Source organism: Chiloscyllium plagiosum, chromosome 9, assembly GCF_004010195.1.
Source record: "Chiloscyllium plagiosum isolate BGI_BamShark_2017 chromosome 9, ASM401019v2, whole genome shotgun sequence".
In the NCBI taxonomy this organism is placed as follows: Eukaryota; Metazoa; Chordata; class Chondrichthyes; order Orectolobiformes; family Hemiscylliidae; genus Chiloscyllium; species Chiloscyllium plagiosum.
The window spans coordinates 15,526,994-15,540,717 of record NC_057718.1 but is presented as its reverse complement, the minus strand read 5'-3'; the positions used below and the strand labels follow the sequence as shown (position 1 = coordinate 15,540,717).

The window sequence follows — 13,724 nt, the reverse complement described above, 5'->3', positions numbered from 1 at the left end:
GGAATATCCTCCCTCAGCACAGCTGTAATGCTATCCCTTATCAAAAATGCCACTCCCCCTCCTCTCTTACCTCCCTTTCTATCCTTCCTGTAGCATTTGTATCCTGGAACATTAAGCTGCCAATCCTGCCCATCCCAGAGCCATGTTTCTGTAATTGCTATGATATCCCAGTCCCATGTTCCTAACCATGCCCTGAGTTCATCTGCCTTCCCTGTTAGGCCCCTTGCATTGAAATAAATGCAGTTTAATATATTAGTCCTACCTTGTCCCTGCCTGCCCTGACTGTTTGACTTCATGAATGGATAAGGAAAAAAAAATCAAAAATGGGGTCATCTGTCAAAAAGTTAATGCCAGGGCTCAGACAGGACAATTATCATTTAAAAAAATAAAATGATATAAATTTGAGCTGGAAGAGTGGAAGGCTCAATAATTCAAATAAATCAAATATCAATAAAATAGCTCCACCTGCTGGATCCCTTTCCGCAGAGGAAGCTTTGTACCCAAAGAGATGTGTGTTGAGAGACCAGAAGTCTGCAGCACAGCGCAAGTATAAAGAAACCATTCATAATGCAGCACACCTGTCTTCATTTCAGCAGTTGTTTTGCTTTTTTTATAGACAAGTGAATCACGAGAATGTACTTGGCAATGCCAATTTATTCCAGCCTTCTTGAATAATTCATGATTTGATTTATTTGTGCACCTCATTGGCCCGGACAACATTTATTATTCACATTTAACTGAGTGTCAGAAGGTGTTGTTCTGATCCCCATGGGAGACCAATAAAGTGAAATAGTGCCATCTACCAAACAATTACTCCATGAAGAAATTACCAACAAGATACAGGTCGTTCTGCTATAAAGCATGCTTTGTTCATGCGAATTCGCTATAATGTGATGGATGAATTGAGCACACTGTTTCTATAGCGTGAACTTTTAAAGTCTTGGTTATAATGAGATTCCAGCCCCATTAGTTTAGATGGTGCTGCTATTACATGATTTTCTTACAACACTGGATTGCACGTGAATGGAACTCCGTGTTATAGCAAAACTTACTGTATCACGTTTTGTGGTTTTTCTCAATACAAATCAGGACCAATGCAAATTAAAGACAAATTAAAAAGAAGATGATTCTTCAAATAGAGGATAAATGCCATTTTAAATTGTCAATTCGATAAAGACATTCTTACACGGCTACATGCAAAATTGATGGCAACAACTGTTCTATTCCACACTATGCTGTTTTTTACTTACACTGAGAAGTTTTTTTAAAATTCACCAATGAGATATGGATGGCGCTGGTTGTGTCAATATTTATGGCCCATTCCTAGTTTGCCTTGAAACACTTATGGAGAGCTGCCTACTGCAATCCAGTTTAGTCCGGAGACTAACATGGATAGGAATTCATCAGCAAGTCATATCTCTATGATCTTAAATTAGATTCCCTACAATATGAAAATAGCCCCTTCAGCCCAACAAGTTCACACTGACCCTCCAAACAGTAACCCACCCAGACCTATTCCCCTACCTTTTTTTTAACCCTGACTAACATGGCCAATTCACCTAACCTGCACATCTTTGAATTGTGGGAGGAAACTGGAGCACCCAAAGGAAACCCACACAGTCACCCAAAGCTGGAATCGCACCTGGGTCTCTGGCGCTGTGAGGCAGCAGTGCTAACCACTAAGCCACCATGCCACCCCATAAGGTTACCCTTCTGCCTCTGATTGTCCAAGGAAAATAGCCCCTACTCAGTCTCTCCCTATAGCTCAAACCTTCCCACCCTGGCAACATCGTTGTAAATGTTTTCTGAATGCTTTCAAGTTTTACAGCAAGTTTCCTGCAGCAGGTAGACTGAAATTGTAGTATTCCAAAACTTCTCCCCCTTGGGTCATGACAATCATAATAGTGTAGCTTTTCAGGATTCCTTTTCGACCTGCCAGCTAATAATTACCCCATTGGGTACTTCTGGTACTCTATTCACATGATCTTCCAAGCTTTCAACCTTAGCCCACTCAAACAGTGCTTCCAAGTCTCCTGTGTGCTGATCACCTTTTGCCTCCAGTTCTCCTTTGAGTCTGCGAGCCACATATTCTTTGGATTCCTTCCTATTGGTACCGCTTCCAGGTCAGGGGTAATCATGTGACATGTTCCAGTTTTTTTATTATCTAAAAAAATTAAAACTGATCCCTTTCTAATTGACACAAGCTCTTTAAAGTCTATTCGAACATTCTTAAAAGCAATTACAGAACCCAAGGTATTTTAAATAAGTTTCAAATGTCCTTACCAAACTGCTTCAGATCTAAAGCTTGTCAGTCCCCTTCTTGAACTACCCATTCCTGTGTTTGAGGTGCACCCACAGTGCAGTGGTGTTTGGGCAGGCATTCCCTCCTCAAGCCTCCTGCTACCTTGCCACTATCCTCCCCTAAGCCCTTGTGCTGACTGAGGGCTTGGCAGCGGACTGGTGAGAAGGAGGAAATGAGCAAGGGAGTGCGAACAGCTTCCTATGGGACCATCAGAAAGAAAAGCAGCAAGTGAGGGGAATCAGTGATCAGACGAGAAGGAAGCAGTGAGTAGGAGACAAGCAGTAAGCTGGAGTGAGAAGGTGAGAGGGAGGGTTATCGAGTGAGGGGAGGAATGAACAGGAAAGAAGCAGTGAGCAGGATTGGGGAAAGAATGCTCACAGGCCATGTAATAAATATTGATGTTCAAGGTGGTAGAATTTGAGGGCTTGGAAAATGCTGTTGTCAAAGAAATGTAACAGAAAACATCATAATTTGTTTGTAAATTTGTCTTCTAGGAAAGGCGTATGATTCAGATGTTCCCCTATCTGGTGAATGTCAATGTGGACCCTCAGCTCTCTGGCTTTGTCCACCTCTTCATCCAAGATGGTAATCTCTACCCCTGTGTTTCTGTGTCCACATCCACAGACAGATTTTATTGGCTGACCTCCTGATCATTCTTTTTAGCTACACCTGGATTAGAGTCAATCCACTTTGCCACTTAAACCGATTTGATGCTGTTCTGCAACTATAATATCTGGTGTATTTTAAACTTTTGAAAAAAAAACTTAATTTGTTTCGAGGGCAGTCTTGCTTCCATTTGTAGGCATTATATACTGTCCTCTTCCCTAATATCTTGTCTCTTCAGACACCATACTCTCAGGGGGCATTAATAGCCATGAACTTCTATTGTACCTGTCCATTGTTATGATTTGCAAACTGCTGCAGTGGTTTGCCAATGACATCATGGCTGGCCAGCAGCCTCTCCTGCTTTTACCATCAGCTGTGCTGGCAAGATTTACAGGCAACTTGATTGGCCATGTTATGGATGCAACTTCCAAAGCCAACAAGTCCCATTGTGGAACTGAACCTGGAGCTGCTGATCTGGAGGTGGTGATGCTACAAACTCTCCCCCCTGACAGTCTACCAGATTGATTTCTGGGATGGTGGGACTGTCCTGTGAGGAGATATTGAGGAGCTTGTGTTTTTGGGAGTTTGCGAAGACCGACAGATGATCTCATAGAGACAGACAAAATTCTGACAGTGCTTGACAGGGTCAGTGCAGAAAAGATTGTCTGTGGGCTCCCAGAACCAGGGAGCACCTGTCTGAAGGCAAGCTATTAAAGATTGAGATGAGAAGCTGGTGGTGAATCTTTGGAATCCTCTACTCCAGAGGGCTGTGGAAGCTCAGTCAATGACAGTCTTCAAGCCAGAGAGCAAATGATTTCTAATATCAAAGCTGTCAAGCAATTTAGAGACAGCACAGGATTATGGTGTTCAGGTAGATGATCAATGATGGACAGTAGAGCAGGTGTGAGAGACTGATTGGTCTTCTCCTGCTCCCATATTCCTCTGTTTCAGTGTGGGATAATCAGTCATTTCTAATGTGAAATAGGCACTGAGAGCACAACTTAAAACAAAGGTCAAGTCTTCCCACTTCACCCTCCTGATATCATTCCCAGGGCTTGGTGATTCAATTTAAGATTTGTGGTGAATTTTCCTGATCAGTGATGCATTGTCAGGACTCAAGCCATGGTCCTAATATTATCCCTCCCCCACCGTACCTTAACCCTGCCTGTCCCTTAGCTCACCACCATCTCCCATTCCCCATCATCTTTTAGCATTTCATGAACATGCAAGTTTCATTCCATATCAGAAAGGTTAATCTGCTGTTTTATTTCAGTGATGTGTGTCAATGGCATGCTTTGGTTGTGTCCTTTCATTTCATTCCTCTTATGAATGATTTACTTTGACCACTCTCCTTTTTTTTCTGAAACTGATTGCACACTCACCAATCAAGAGGTTGACATTGCACAGCCTTCCCCTTCTCAAATACTACAAATCTGAATCCGAAATTTGGTGTGTTGTGAGATGCAATGTAACATGATCAAGACTAAAATCTCTCATTTGCAGGGAACAACTAAATGAAGTTTTCTTTGACTATCACAATAGATAAATGTGTGTGAGGGCCAGCAGAGATTTTCTTTTTCTACATCCAGATGTGAGAGCTCAGGCTCAGTTGGCAACATTTAAACAAATGGGCACCAATGGTTCATTCATGATTTTCATCTTGTCTTTAAATGATTTAGCAGAAAATCCTGAGGCAAACAAGTCTGATTTTTCTGACTATTCTTAACCAAATAATCATGTTAATTATTTAAGACTGATATAATTGAGTAAGGTGCAGTTCAGCAAAGATTCACTCATCTCATTCTTGTGATGAAAGGCTTATTTTATGAAGAGAGACAGAACAGGTTGAGCCTATAACTTTTGAAGAATGAGGGCGCAGCTGATTGGCACATTATCCAAGTTATGTAAACCATTGGAGAGAGTGCAAAAGCAACTTACAAGGAAGGATTCAGGGAAGAGGAACTTCAGTTTTGAGGATAGATTAAAGACATTGGAGAAGAAAGCTGAGAGGAGATCTGGTTAGACATTTTCAAAACCAGGAGGGGGCTGGACAGAGTAGATAGGGTGAAATTGTTCCTGCTCATAAAAGGATCAAGAATCAGAGGACACAGATTTAAATTGATTTTCAACAGGAGAATGTATTATGAGAAAAATCCTTTACACACAGTGAGGAGTTAGGGTATGGAATGCATTGCCTAGAAATATGATTGAGGCAGGTTCAAATGACATATTCAAGAGGGCATTGGAAGTTTATATGGATAGAAATAATGAACAAAGATATGGGAAATTGGTGCAGACACAATGGGCTGAATGGCCTCCTTCAATAGTGTAACACTTCTGCAATTCTTGGAGAATATCTTCCTGAGAGGATTTGACATCTAGAAGAATGTTTCCTCTTGTGTGTGAGACTAGAACGAGGTGGCATAATTTAAAAATACGAGATCTCTTTTTTTGAGATCGTTTGTCTGTGAAATTCTCTTCCCCAGGAGACAATGGAGGCTGGGTCATTGAATTTAGTTAAGGCGGAATTAGACAAATTTCTAATGGAAAAGGAAGCAAGGGTTATGGAGGACAGACAGGAAAGTTGAGATCAGACAATGATCAGACCAACCATGATCTTATTGAAAAACAAGGCAGATTTGACGAGTTGAGATCTATGCTTCCATGTTACTACACCTGGGCATTGAAGAAGCAATTTAGCACCAATGGGCCTAAAGAAAATACTTTAGTCGGAAGTAAAAATTACAAAATGATGGAGTCACCCAGTTTACATTATGGCCAAATAGTTCAACAGGACCAAAAGATTCTGCATTTTAATGCCTCGTAGTGTAGCATTTGTGTGCACTCTGAGGAAGATTAAGTACAATTACGTGACCTGTTTGCACAAATGTGCATGGTACCTAATTCCTGTGCATCCAATTTAAAAATATGTTACGCCTTCATTGATATTTCAAATGCACTGTAGATTCTAGAATGCCTGTGTTTTGTTCCAGGAGAGACTGTCATTGGACAATCTGCAAGATTCCCACAGGCCATTGTTATTAAAGGTTTCGGGTATGTTGAAACCCCAATATAATTTCTTTTAAAAAATGTGCTTATAGATTATGGAACAGACACTGGAAGTTTCTTGCAAAGTACCAACAAGTTGCTAGATTATTGACAGTGATAGTATGTAAATGAAATGCTGTTTATATTTGCAGATTTGCTAGCTAAGTAATTATTATGTGGTACTTTCTTCTTTTAGGAAGGTGATGCTTTGCATTCCTCATATTAGTTAGGAAGAAGAGCTGCCTCTATTAGTATCAAGTCATATGGACCAAAACAAACTCTCATGTCTAGAAACACATGAGGGAAGCAAAGCCCATGCCTATATCTGTTTACAGTAGTTTGTGTTTCCTGGAACAGGTCACCAGCTTGAAGCCAGTAGTTATAACCTAAGTGGCATCACAGTGCATTGATGACCTGGAGTCTCTTCCACTCTTACTACCTTGGCATGTGATGGAAAGGTTTGGAGTTGATAATTAGCCTCATAAGCTGCATTATAAACACACTTTCCATGGCTGTCAAGTCCTGAAATGAGACTGAAACCCAGAGTTTCAGCTTGCAGATTGGGACACTGCCCACGGTGATCCAAGATCTCCTCATTCGTAGAAGACAGGTTTGAGGTTCAAGGTTTCTCTTCTCTTTTCAAAGTTACAAGGTTCTTTGTAGGGGAATCATTAGGCAATCACAGCCAAGTCACGGTGGCAAGCCATTCAGTCCCCCCAGTCTGAGAATGCTGCTCCTCATTGTTATCCGGTAATTTCTGCTGGATAGTGGACATGTACATGGATATCAGGTAAAGGCATTAACAGGTCAGGCTGTGTTTCCTACTCCCTGCCATGGTGAATGACCTGTCAAAAAATACTCTCGGAATTTATGCCTGAATCTTAAAACATCTCCTATGAGGAAGTTTTTGGGAAAGCAGGTTATAGATGGGCAGACAGATGGCCAATGTCCTTTAAGATGAAGCATTGAGAAAAGAAAACACAAAGACAAGAGGCTCAAGTGATTGAATAAAACGGAATCACAGGATTTCAACTAAATAAATCTCTAAATGTGTGAGGGTAGGCTTCAAAAAAACTAGTAATGTACAAAAAGTAACAAATTATTTCAAAAGATTGATTAAGTTGCAAGTTGAATGCTGTTTTCATATTTAGGTACCACATTATAGGATGAACATTACAGAGAAAGCAGATGTGTAGACTCACCAAACATTACCAGGGATGTGACACAAGATACTGAGACAGTTTATACTGGCCCAAAGGAAGTTCAACTAGAGGTTTTTTTAAAAAAGACAATGAAGAAATTGATGAAGTCAATAAGGAAAAACATATTCTAGGTGGGGAGACAATGATTGCTGCAAAGGAAATTAAACATGAAATTTCTGTATCCATATTTGGAAGAAGGATTGCTTTACCACATCGAGTGTAAATGCCAGGGACCATTACATTTTTAATAGAAAATTTGGTAAAGAGTTGAAGCAAAGCTATAGGTGGATTGCTCAAGCACATACTTAATGAGCTGAATGGCCTCTGTCTGTGCTGGGAATTTCTAAACTGTTATAGACGGTTACACTGTAAGCTGTTGCATGTCATTGAGTAATTGTTAGAATTCATTATTAATGAAGGAGTAACAGAACATTTAGAAAGTCAAACCACAATCTGTCAGATTTAGCATGGTTTTATGAAGGACAAATCGTGTTTGACGAATTTGCTAGATTTCTTTGAGGATGTAACAAGCAACGTGGATGATGGGCATCCAGTAGCTGTAGCATGTAGCAGAATTCATTTGATAAGTTGCCACGCAAAAGGTTAGTGCACAAGGTAAGGACACATGAGGTTAGAGGTAATTTATTAGCTTGGATAAAGGATTGGCTAGCCAACAGAAAGCAGAGAATTGGGCTAAATACATCTTTTTCTGGATGATAAGATGTAACTAGTGGGGTGCCACAGGCACCAACAACTTATAATCTGTATTAACGACTTGGATGATGGACAGTACTGTAGACAAATTTGCAGATACACTAATATATGTGGAAAGTAAGAAATAAGGAAATTTACAGATGGATATGGATAGGTCGGGTGTGTGGGCCACAATTTGGCAGATGGAGTTTAACATGGATAAGTGTGAGATTATCCATTTCAGTCAGAAGAATAGAAATGTAACTTATTATCTAAATGGAGAGAAATTATTTCCCCTTATTTGAAGAGGGATGAAGTTGCATTGGAGGCTGTTCAGAGGAAGTTCACTAGATTGATTCCAGAGATGAGGGGCTTGTCTTATGAACAAAGACTGAACAGTTTAGGCCAATACTGTCTGGAGTTTAGAAGAATGAGAGGAGATCCAAAAATGTGCAGGTTAAATGAATTGGCTGTGCTAAATTGCTCATAGTGTGAGGTACGTTAGTCAGGAGTAAATGTAGGGGAATGAGTCTGGGTGGGTTACTCTTCGGAGGGTCAGTGTGGACTTGTTGGGCCGAAAGGCCTGTTTCCACACTGTAAGGAATCTAATCTAATCTAATCTAAATGAGGTAGATAAGAGGCTAAAGGAGATGGGCAAAGTAGACGTAGAGAGGATGTTTCCTCTTGGTCTTAGACTAAGGGGTAACAGATTTAAAACAGAAATGAGGAGACATTCCTTCTCTCAAAGGGTCATGGATCTGAGAAATTCACCACCCAGAGTGTGGTGAATGCCAGGATATTGAGTAAATTTAAGGAGATTTTTAATAGTAATGGGTTGGAGGGTTATGGGGAGTGGGTTGTAAGCTAGAGTTGAGGCTGAGATCAGAGACATTTGTATCAAATGGTGGAGCAAGCTTGAGGGGCTGAATGGCCTACTCCTGCTCCCAGTCCTTGTGTTTTTGTATAACACAGTAGTATGCATATTGTGAAGCCTTTATTGCTTGAGTAAAAATGATTGATCTAATGGCTTTTTTCTTCTTTAGTGTTGCTGATAAACATGCCATCATCACAAATCTAGATAATAAAGTAACACTGGAGCCGTGTGGACAAGCTAAATTGATTTTAAATGGAGCCCTTCTCCTTACCAAAGTTCCACTTAAACATTTGGTAATTCTCTCTTATTTTAAAGAAATGGTACTTTGTGGAGATGTAAGGGAGATCGTGCCATGATGGTAATGTCACTCATCTAGCTAACACCCTGAGGATGTGGATTTAAATCCCAAATGGACAACTGGTGGAACTTAAATTTAATTAAGGAGAAACAGGAATTGCAAGTCACTCGCAGTGATGATGACTATGAACGGTATCATTGATTGGCTCATTGATTTATGAATGTTTATGAAGGAAATCTGCTGTACTTACCTGGTCCGGCCTACATGTTAGTCCAGACCCAAAGCAATGTGGTTAGCTCTTAACTGGCCTTTGTTTTGGCCTAGCATGCTACTCAGTTCAAGCACAATTAGGGATTGGCAGTAAATACATTACACCCACATTTCAAGAAGGAATAAATTTGATGAAATAATTACATGTAGTGTAATACATGCCAATAGTGGATCTCACCCCTAAGTTACAGGTTTTGTGTGCAAGTCTCACTTCAGACCTTGAACACAAAAATCCACTTGGACTCTCCATTGAAGGAGGGCTGCACTGTTCAAAGTGCCGTCTTTTGAATGAGATATTGAACTGAGGCCCCACTTATTTGCTCAGGTGGATGCAAAGATTCCATGGCAACTGTTTCAGGGATGATCAGATGAGCGCCGTAAGATGTGGAGGTGGTGGGGACTCTGACAAAGGAAAACAAAATTCTAGTGGTCTGTAGCTGAAGATGCAGAAATATTAGGGCGGTCCCAATCTTAGTGAATAACAGCAGTAGTGGGAATGCTGGGAAAAGGCATAAAACATGAGCAAATAAACAATAGCTTGGAACAACTGAGCCTTCGGGTGTAGTCCACTGTAAATGTAAGAATTTGGAATGCTAATGTAAGAAACAGTGCTTTCATGGACAAGATATAAACCCAGTCAGACATGGCATTGGCTGTTGAAGCTATCAATTAACTGGTGATGCTGTGTTATCAATCTCTCAAAGAGCGCATGTTATTGTGTCAACATGCATTTTTACATGCATGGTGTAGTCCAGAGCTATAAATGGCGATGGTAAAGACTCCTCTAGCTGATCAGGAATTTCTCCTGCTCTTACCATTGCAAGCATGTTGGAAGAAGAAATTACAAACCTATTATCACCTTCTTCAGTGGTGTTATGAGCACTCATCAAGTCCTGGAATGGAATATAAATTTAGGTCTTCTGACTCAGAGGCAGGTACATTACCCATTCCACCTCCCAAATTAACCTTTAGTTAGAGAATGATGAGCTTGTGAAATTCTCTGCCACAGAAAAGCAGTTGAGACTAAAACATCGAATGTTTTTATGAAGGAGTTAGATATGTCTTAAGCTGCAGGTGACAAAGGATATAGGGAAAAAAACAGGAAAAAGGAACCGAGTTGGATAATCAGCCATGATCGTATTGAAGAGCAGGTTTGAAGGGCCAAACGATCTATTATTATTTTCTACATTTCTACTTATCACAAAAAGGAAGGCAAGTGGAATGGAGTATAACAATTAGGAGGTCTTGCTAAAATTATACAAGGACCCACCACAGACCATATTTAGAATACAGTGAGTAGTTTTGATTCCCTTAACTAAAGAAAGATATATTGACTTTGGAGGCAGTGTAGATAAGGTTCACTAGGTTGATTCTGAGTATGGATGGGAAAAGGTTGAGTTGGTTAGGCCTTCTCTCATTGGTATTGTGGACTAGACCAGACTCCACCACCAAAGTATTGTAAGAATAACCTAGACCCTAACTTTTATATTTGTTTAAAGGTAAGTGTAAGGTGCTGTGTTCCAGATGTGATTCGATAGGTCCACCATTAGGCTTTAATCAAAACACACTTCATTCTTACAACACAGTTAAAATACAGAAAAGGAACTGGTATAACTTTAACTCTATTGAAATACTTAACAAGATAATTTATTACTTAACCACTAATCATCAATTATAAGTGGCATCTCATAAACACACCCTTTGGCAAAAATGCAATTCAGCAAAACAGTTATGGCTTTCATGCGCTGTCTCTCTCCAGTCCAGAAGAAAGAATTGTCCCATTTAATTTTTAAGAGGAAACATCTTGTCTAAGACTCCACTATAGCAGTCGGGAACTCAAGCCTTTAGCTCAGCAACCATTAGAAAACCTTCTAACTGAAAGCAAAACTAAAAACCTTCATGGGTCTGTTTGAGCCCTGATCCTGCTCACTCATGATTCTTTTGTATTATTAAAAAAAATACTCAGGGAAAACTCAAAAGTTGTTTACTAAAGGCCTGACTGAAGGAACATTTTGGTGCCTCTGTGATGACACTTCTCTGCAAGACAGAACACATCTCTGTTAAAGAGCATAGTACCATCACATTGGAGTATAGAAGAATGAGATGTGACCTTATTGAAAAATATTGGATTCTTAGGGAGCTTGACAAGGTAGATGTGGAAAAGTTGTTTCCCCTTGTGGGAGAGTCTAGCACAAGAGGGCACAATCTCAGAGTAACATGTTGTACATTTAAAGGGAGGAATGAGGATGATTTTATTTCTCTCGGAGGGTAGCCAATTTGTGGAATTCTTTACTGCAGCGGGCTGTTAAAGTTGAATCACTAAGTATATTCAAGGTTGAGACAGATTTTTAAACAGAATCAAGTGCCATGAGGATAAGGCACAAAACTGGAGTTAGGGATGATCAGCTCAGTCATAATCTCATTTAATGGTGGAGTAGACTCAATGAGCAGAATGGTCTATTTCTGCTGCTACATTTTCTGGTCCTCTACCATGGTGTGTCTGCAGTGTCAGTCAAAGCAAATACTACACGATATGAAAGTGCTATTTGAAACAAACTTTTTTTAAAATTGAAAGGGCGAATAGCTTTTTCATTTAAAAGGTCTTCCCTCAAACTTATGTTAAAATGTGTTGCAAAAATATTTGTTATTCTTCTTTGAAATTGACAACTAATGAATGACAAGTGTTTTTGGTTTTCATTGTTACTTTTGTGTATCTCAGGATAGACTCATTCTGGGATCTAACAGCACGTACCTCTACGTAGGATTTCCTTGTGAGCGGAATGGTGAGGACATGAGCAAATATGACTATGACTTCTTCCAGTCAGAGCTGGCAGCAGTAGAAGGTTTTGACAGAGATGCTCTCGGTAAGCAGGTAAAGCCAGGATTATGGTGGTGTGCTGGTTACGGTATTGAAGTATTAATGCAGCAGTGCCAAGTTCAAAATCCAGTGCACGCGGTCATTATTGAAATAGCGAATTTGCACCAATGGGAGAAGAAAGACTGAAATTTGTTGGATTGTCATTCAAAACCACATCAGACATTCAATGGGGAAGCTGTCTCCTAGTCTGACCTACATGTGACTGTAACATTACAGTATGTGTCTGCATCTTAATCCCGTGTGAAGTGGGCTCTCAATTGCAAAGACAATTGATGCAGCTCGGGTAATTTGGCTGTGGAAGACATGCAGCCTGGTCCCAGTTACCAGGTCCCAAGAGTAAATATTTATACAAGGTACACTGAGTTAGTGATGAACTAACTAACTAATTGGCTAACTAACTAACTAACTAACATGTACAGTTACAACATTTTAAAGACATTTAGATTAGTAGACGAATAAGAAATGTTTGGAGCGATGCAGGCTGAATGCAGGCAAATGGGACTAGTTTGGGAACAAGGTTGGCTTGGAAGGATTGGGCCGAAGGGTCTGTTTCCGTGCTGTATGAACTTTCAGGTTTACAAAAGCATGATGTTTGAGTGCTGGTGTTTGTTCAGAAACAATCAATGGCTTCATAGTGGTCCTTGTGGATTTTTAATACATTTAATGTACACCATGAAGGGATCAGAAGCCTCAACAACTGCTATGGACAACACTAAATCATACACCTGTATTTTCTACTAGTAACACAGTAGTCATACTTGTTCAAGTGTACAGAAATGTTTGGTTAAGGATTGGGGTAAGTGATTCGAAAGCAGCAATTATTCTCTGTGACTCTTTCTGATCGCCCACTGACTAGGTCTTTCAAATAGGAACAAGAAAGTGGACCCGAGTGTGCTTGCTGTGTTCCTCGATTACATCAGAGTGAAGCCTCTGGTGGCAGAAGCAAACCAGATCAGTGAGGAGTTAAGTAAGGTAATCTCACAATTTGTTTTCTCTCTCTTTTGCAAGAAAATCACCAACTTTTTCCTTCATCCCTCTCCAGATGGGCAATGCTGTGTGGCATTGTCGAGGAGTAAACCCGCACTTACCTCACATGTTTTACATCCTGAAAACACCACAAAATGCTTTACAATTGATGATTTATGTCTGACATAAAGTTACTGATGTTTGGAAGATGAGTTTGGAGAAACTAATTTCCACAAATCCAAGACTTGGAAACAGAAAATCACTGAATGACCAACTGTTTATAATGATGTGGTTCAAGGAAAGGATGCCAGGATAATGCCCAGCTTTTGTTTGAATGAATGGGATCTTTCTTATGCACCTGAGAGAGCAGGCATGGCATAAAAACAGAAAATGCGAGTGAAACCTAGCAGATCTGGCAGCATCGGTGGAGAGAGAAACAGAGTTAATGTTCTGAGTCTGACATGGATCTGTTTTAGAACACTTGAGCAGACATGGATTCAGGTTAATGCCTAATCTCAAAGATGACATCTCTGACAATGGAGTAGTCCCTCAGCACCAAAGTGACATGGTGCTCAAGTAGATGATCC

The 13,724-nt window shown here is 40.2% G+C and overlaps 1 protein-coding gene across 1 annotated transcript in view; it reads left to right on the top strand.

Annotated features, from left to right (window-relative positions):
* kif28 (kinesin family member 28) overlaps positions 1-13,724 on the top strand; it is a 67,680-nt gene that overhangs the window by 32,527 nt on the left and 21,429 nt on the right. The window contains exons 11-15 of the mRNA XM_043696754.1: positions 2,797-2,887; positions 5,902-5,962; positions 8,895-9,018; positions 12,013-12,157; positions 13,028-13,143. Coding sequence (XP_043552689.1) covers positions 2,797-2,887; positions 5,902-5,962; positions 8,895-9,018; positions 12,013-12,157; positions 13,028-13,143 — 537 coding nt within the window. The remainder of the gene's footprint in view (positions 1-2,796; positions 2,888-5,901; positions 5,963-8,894; positions 9,019-12,012; positions 12,158-13,027; positions 13,144-13,724) is intronic.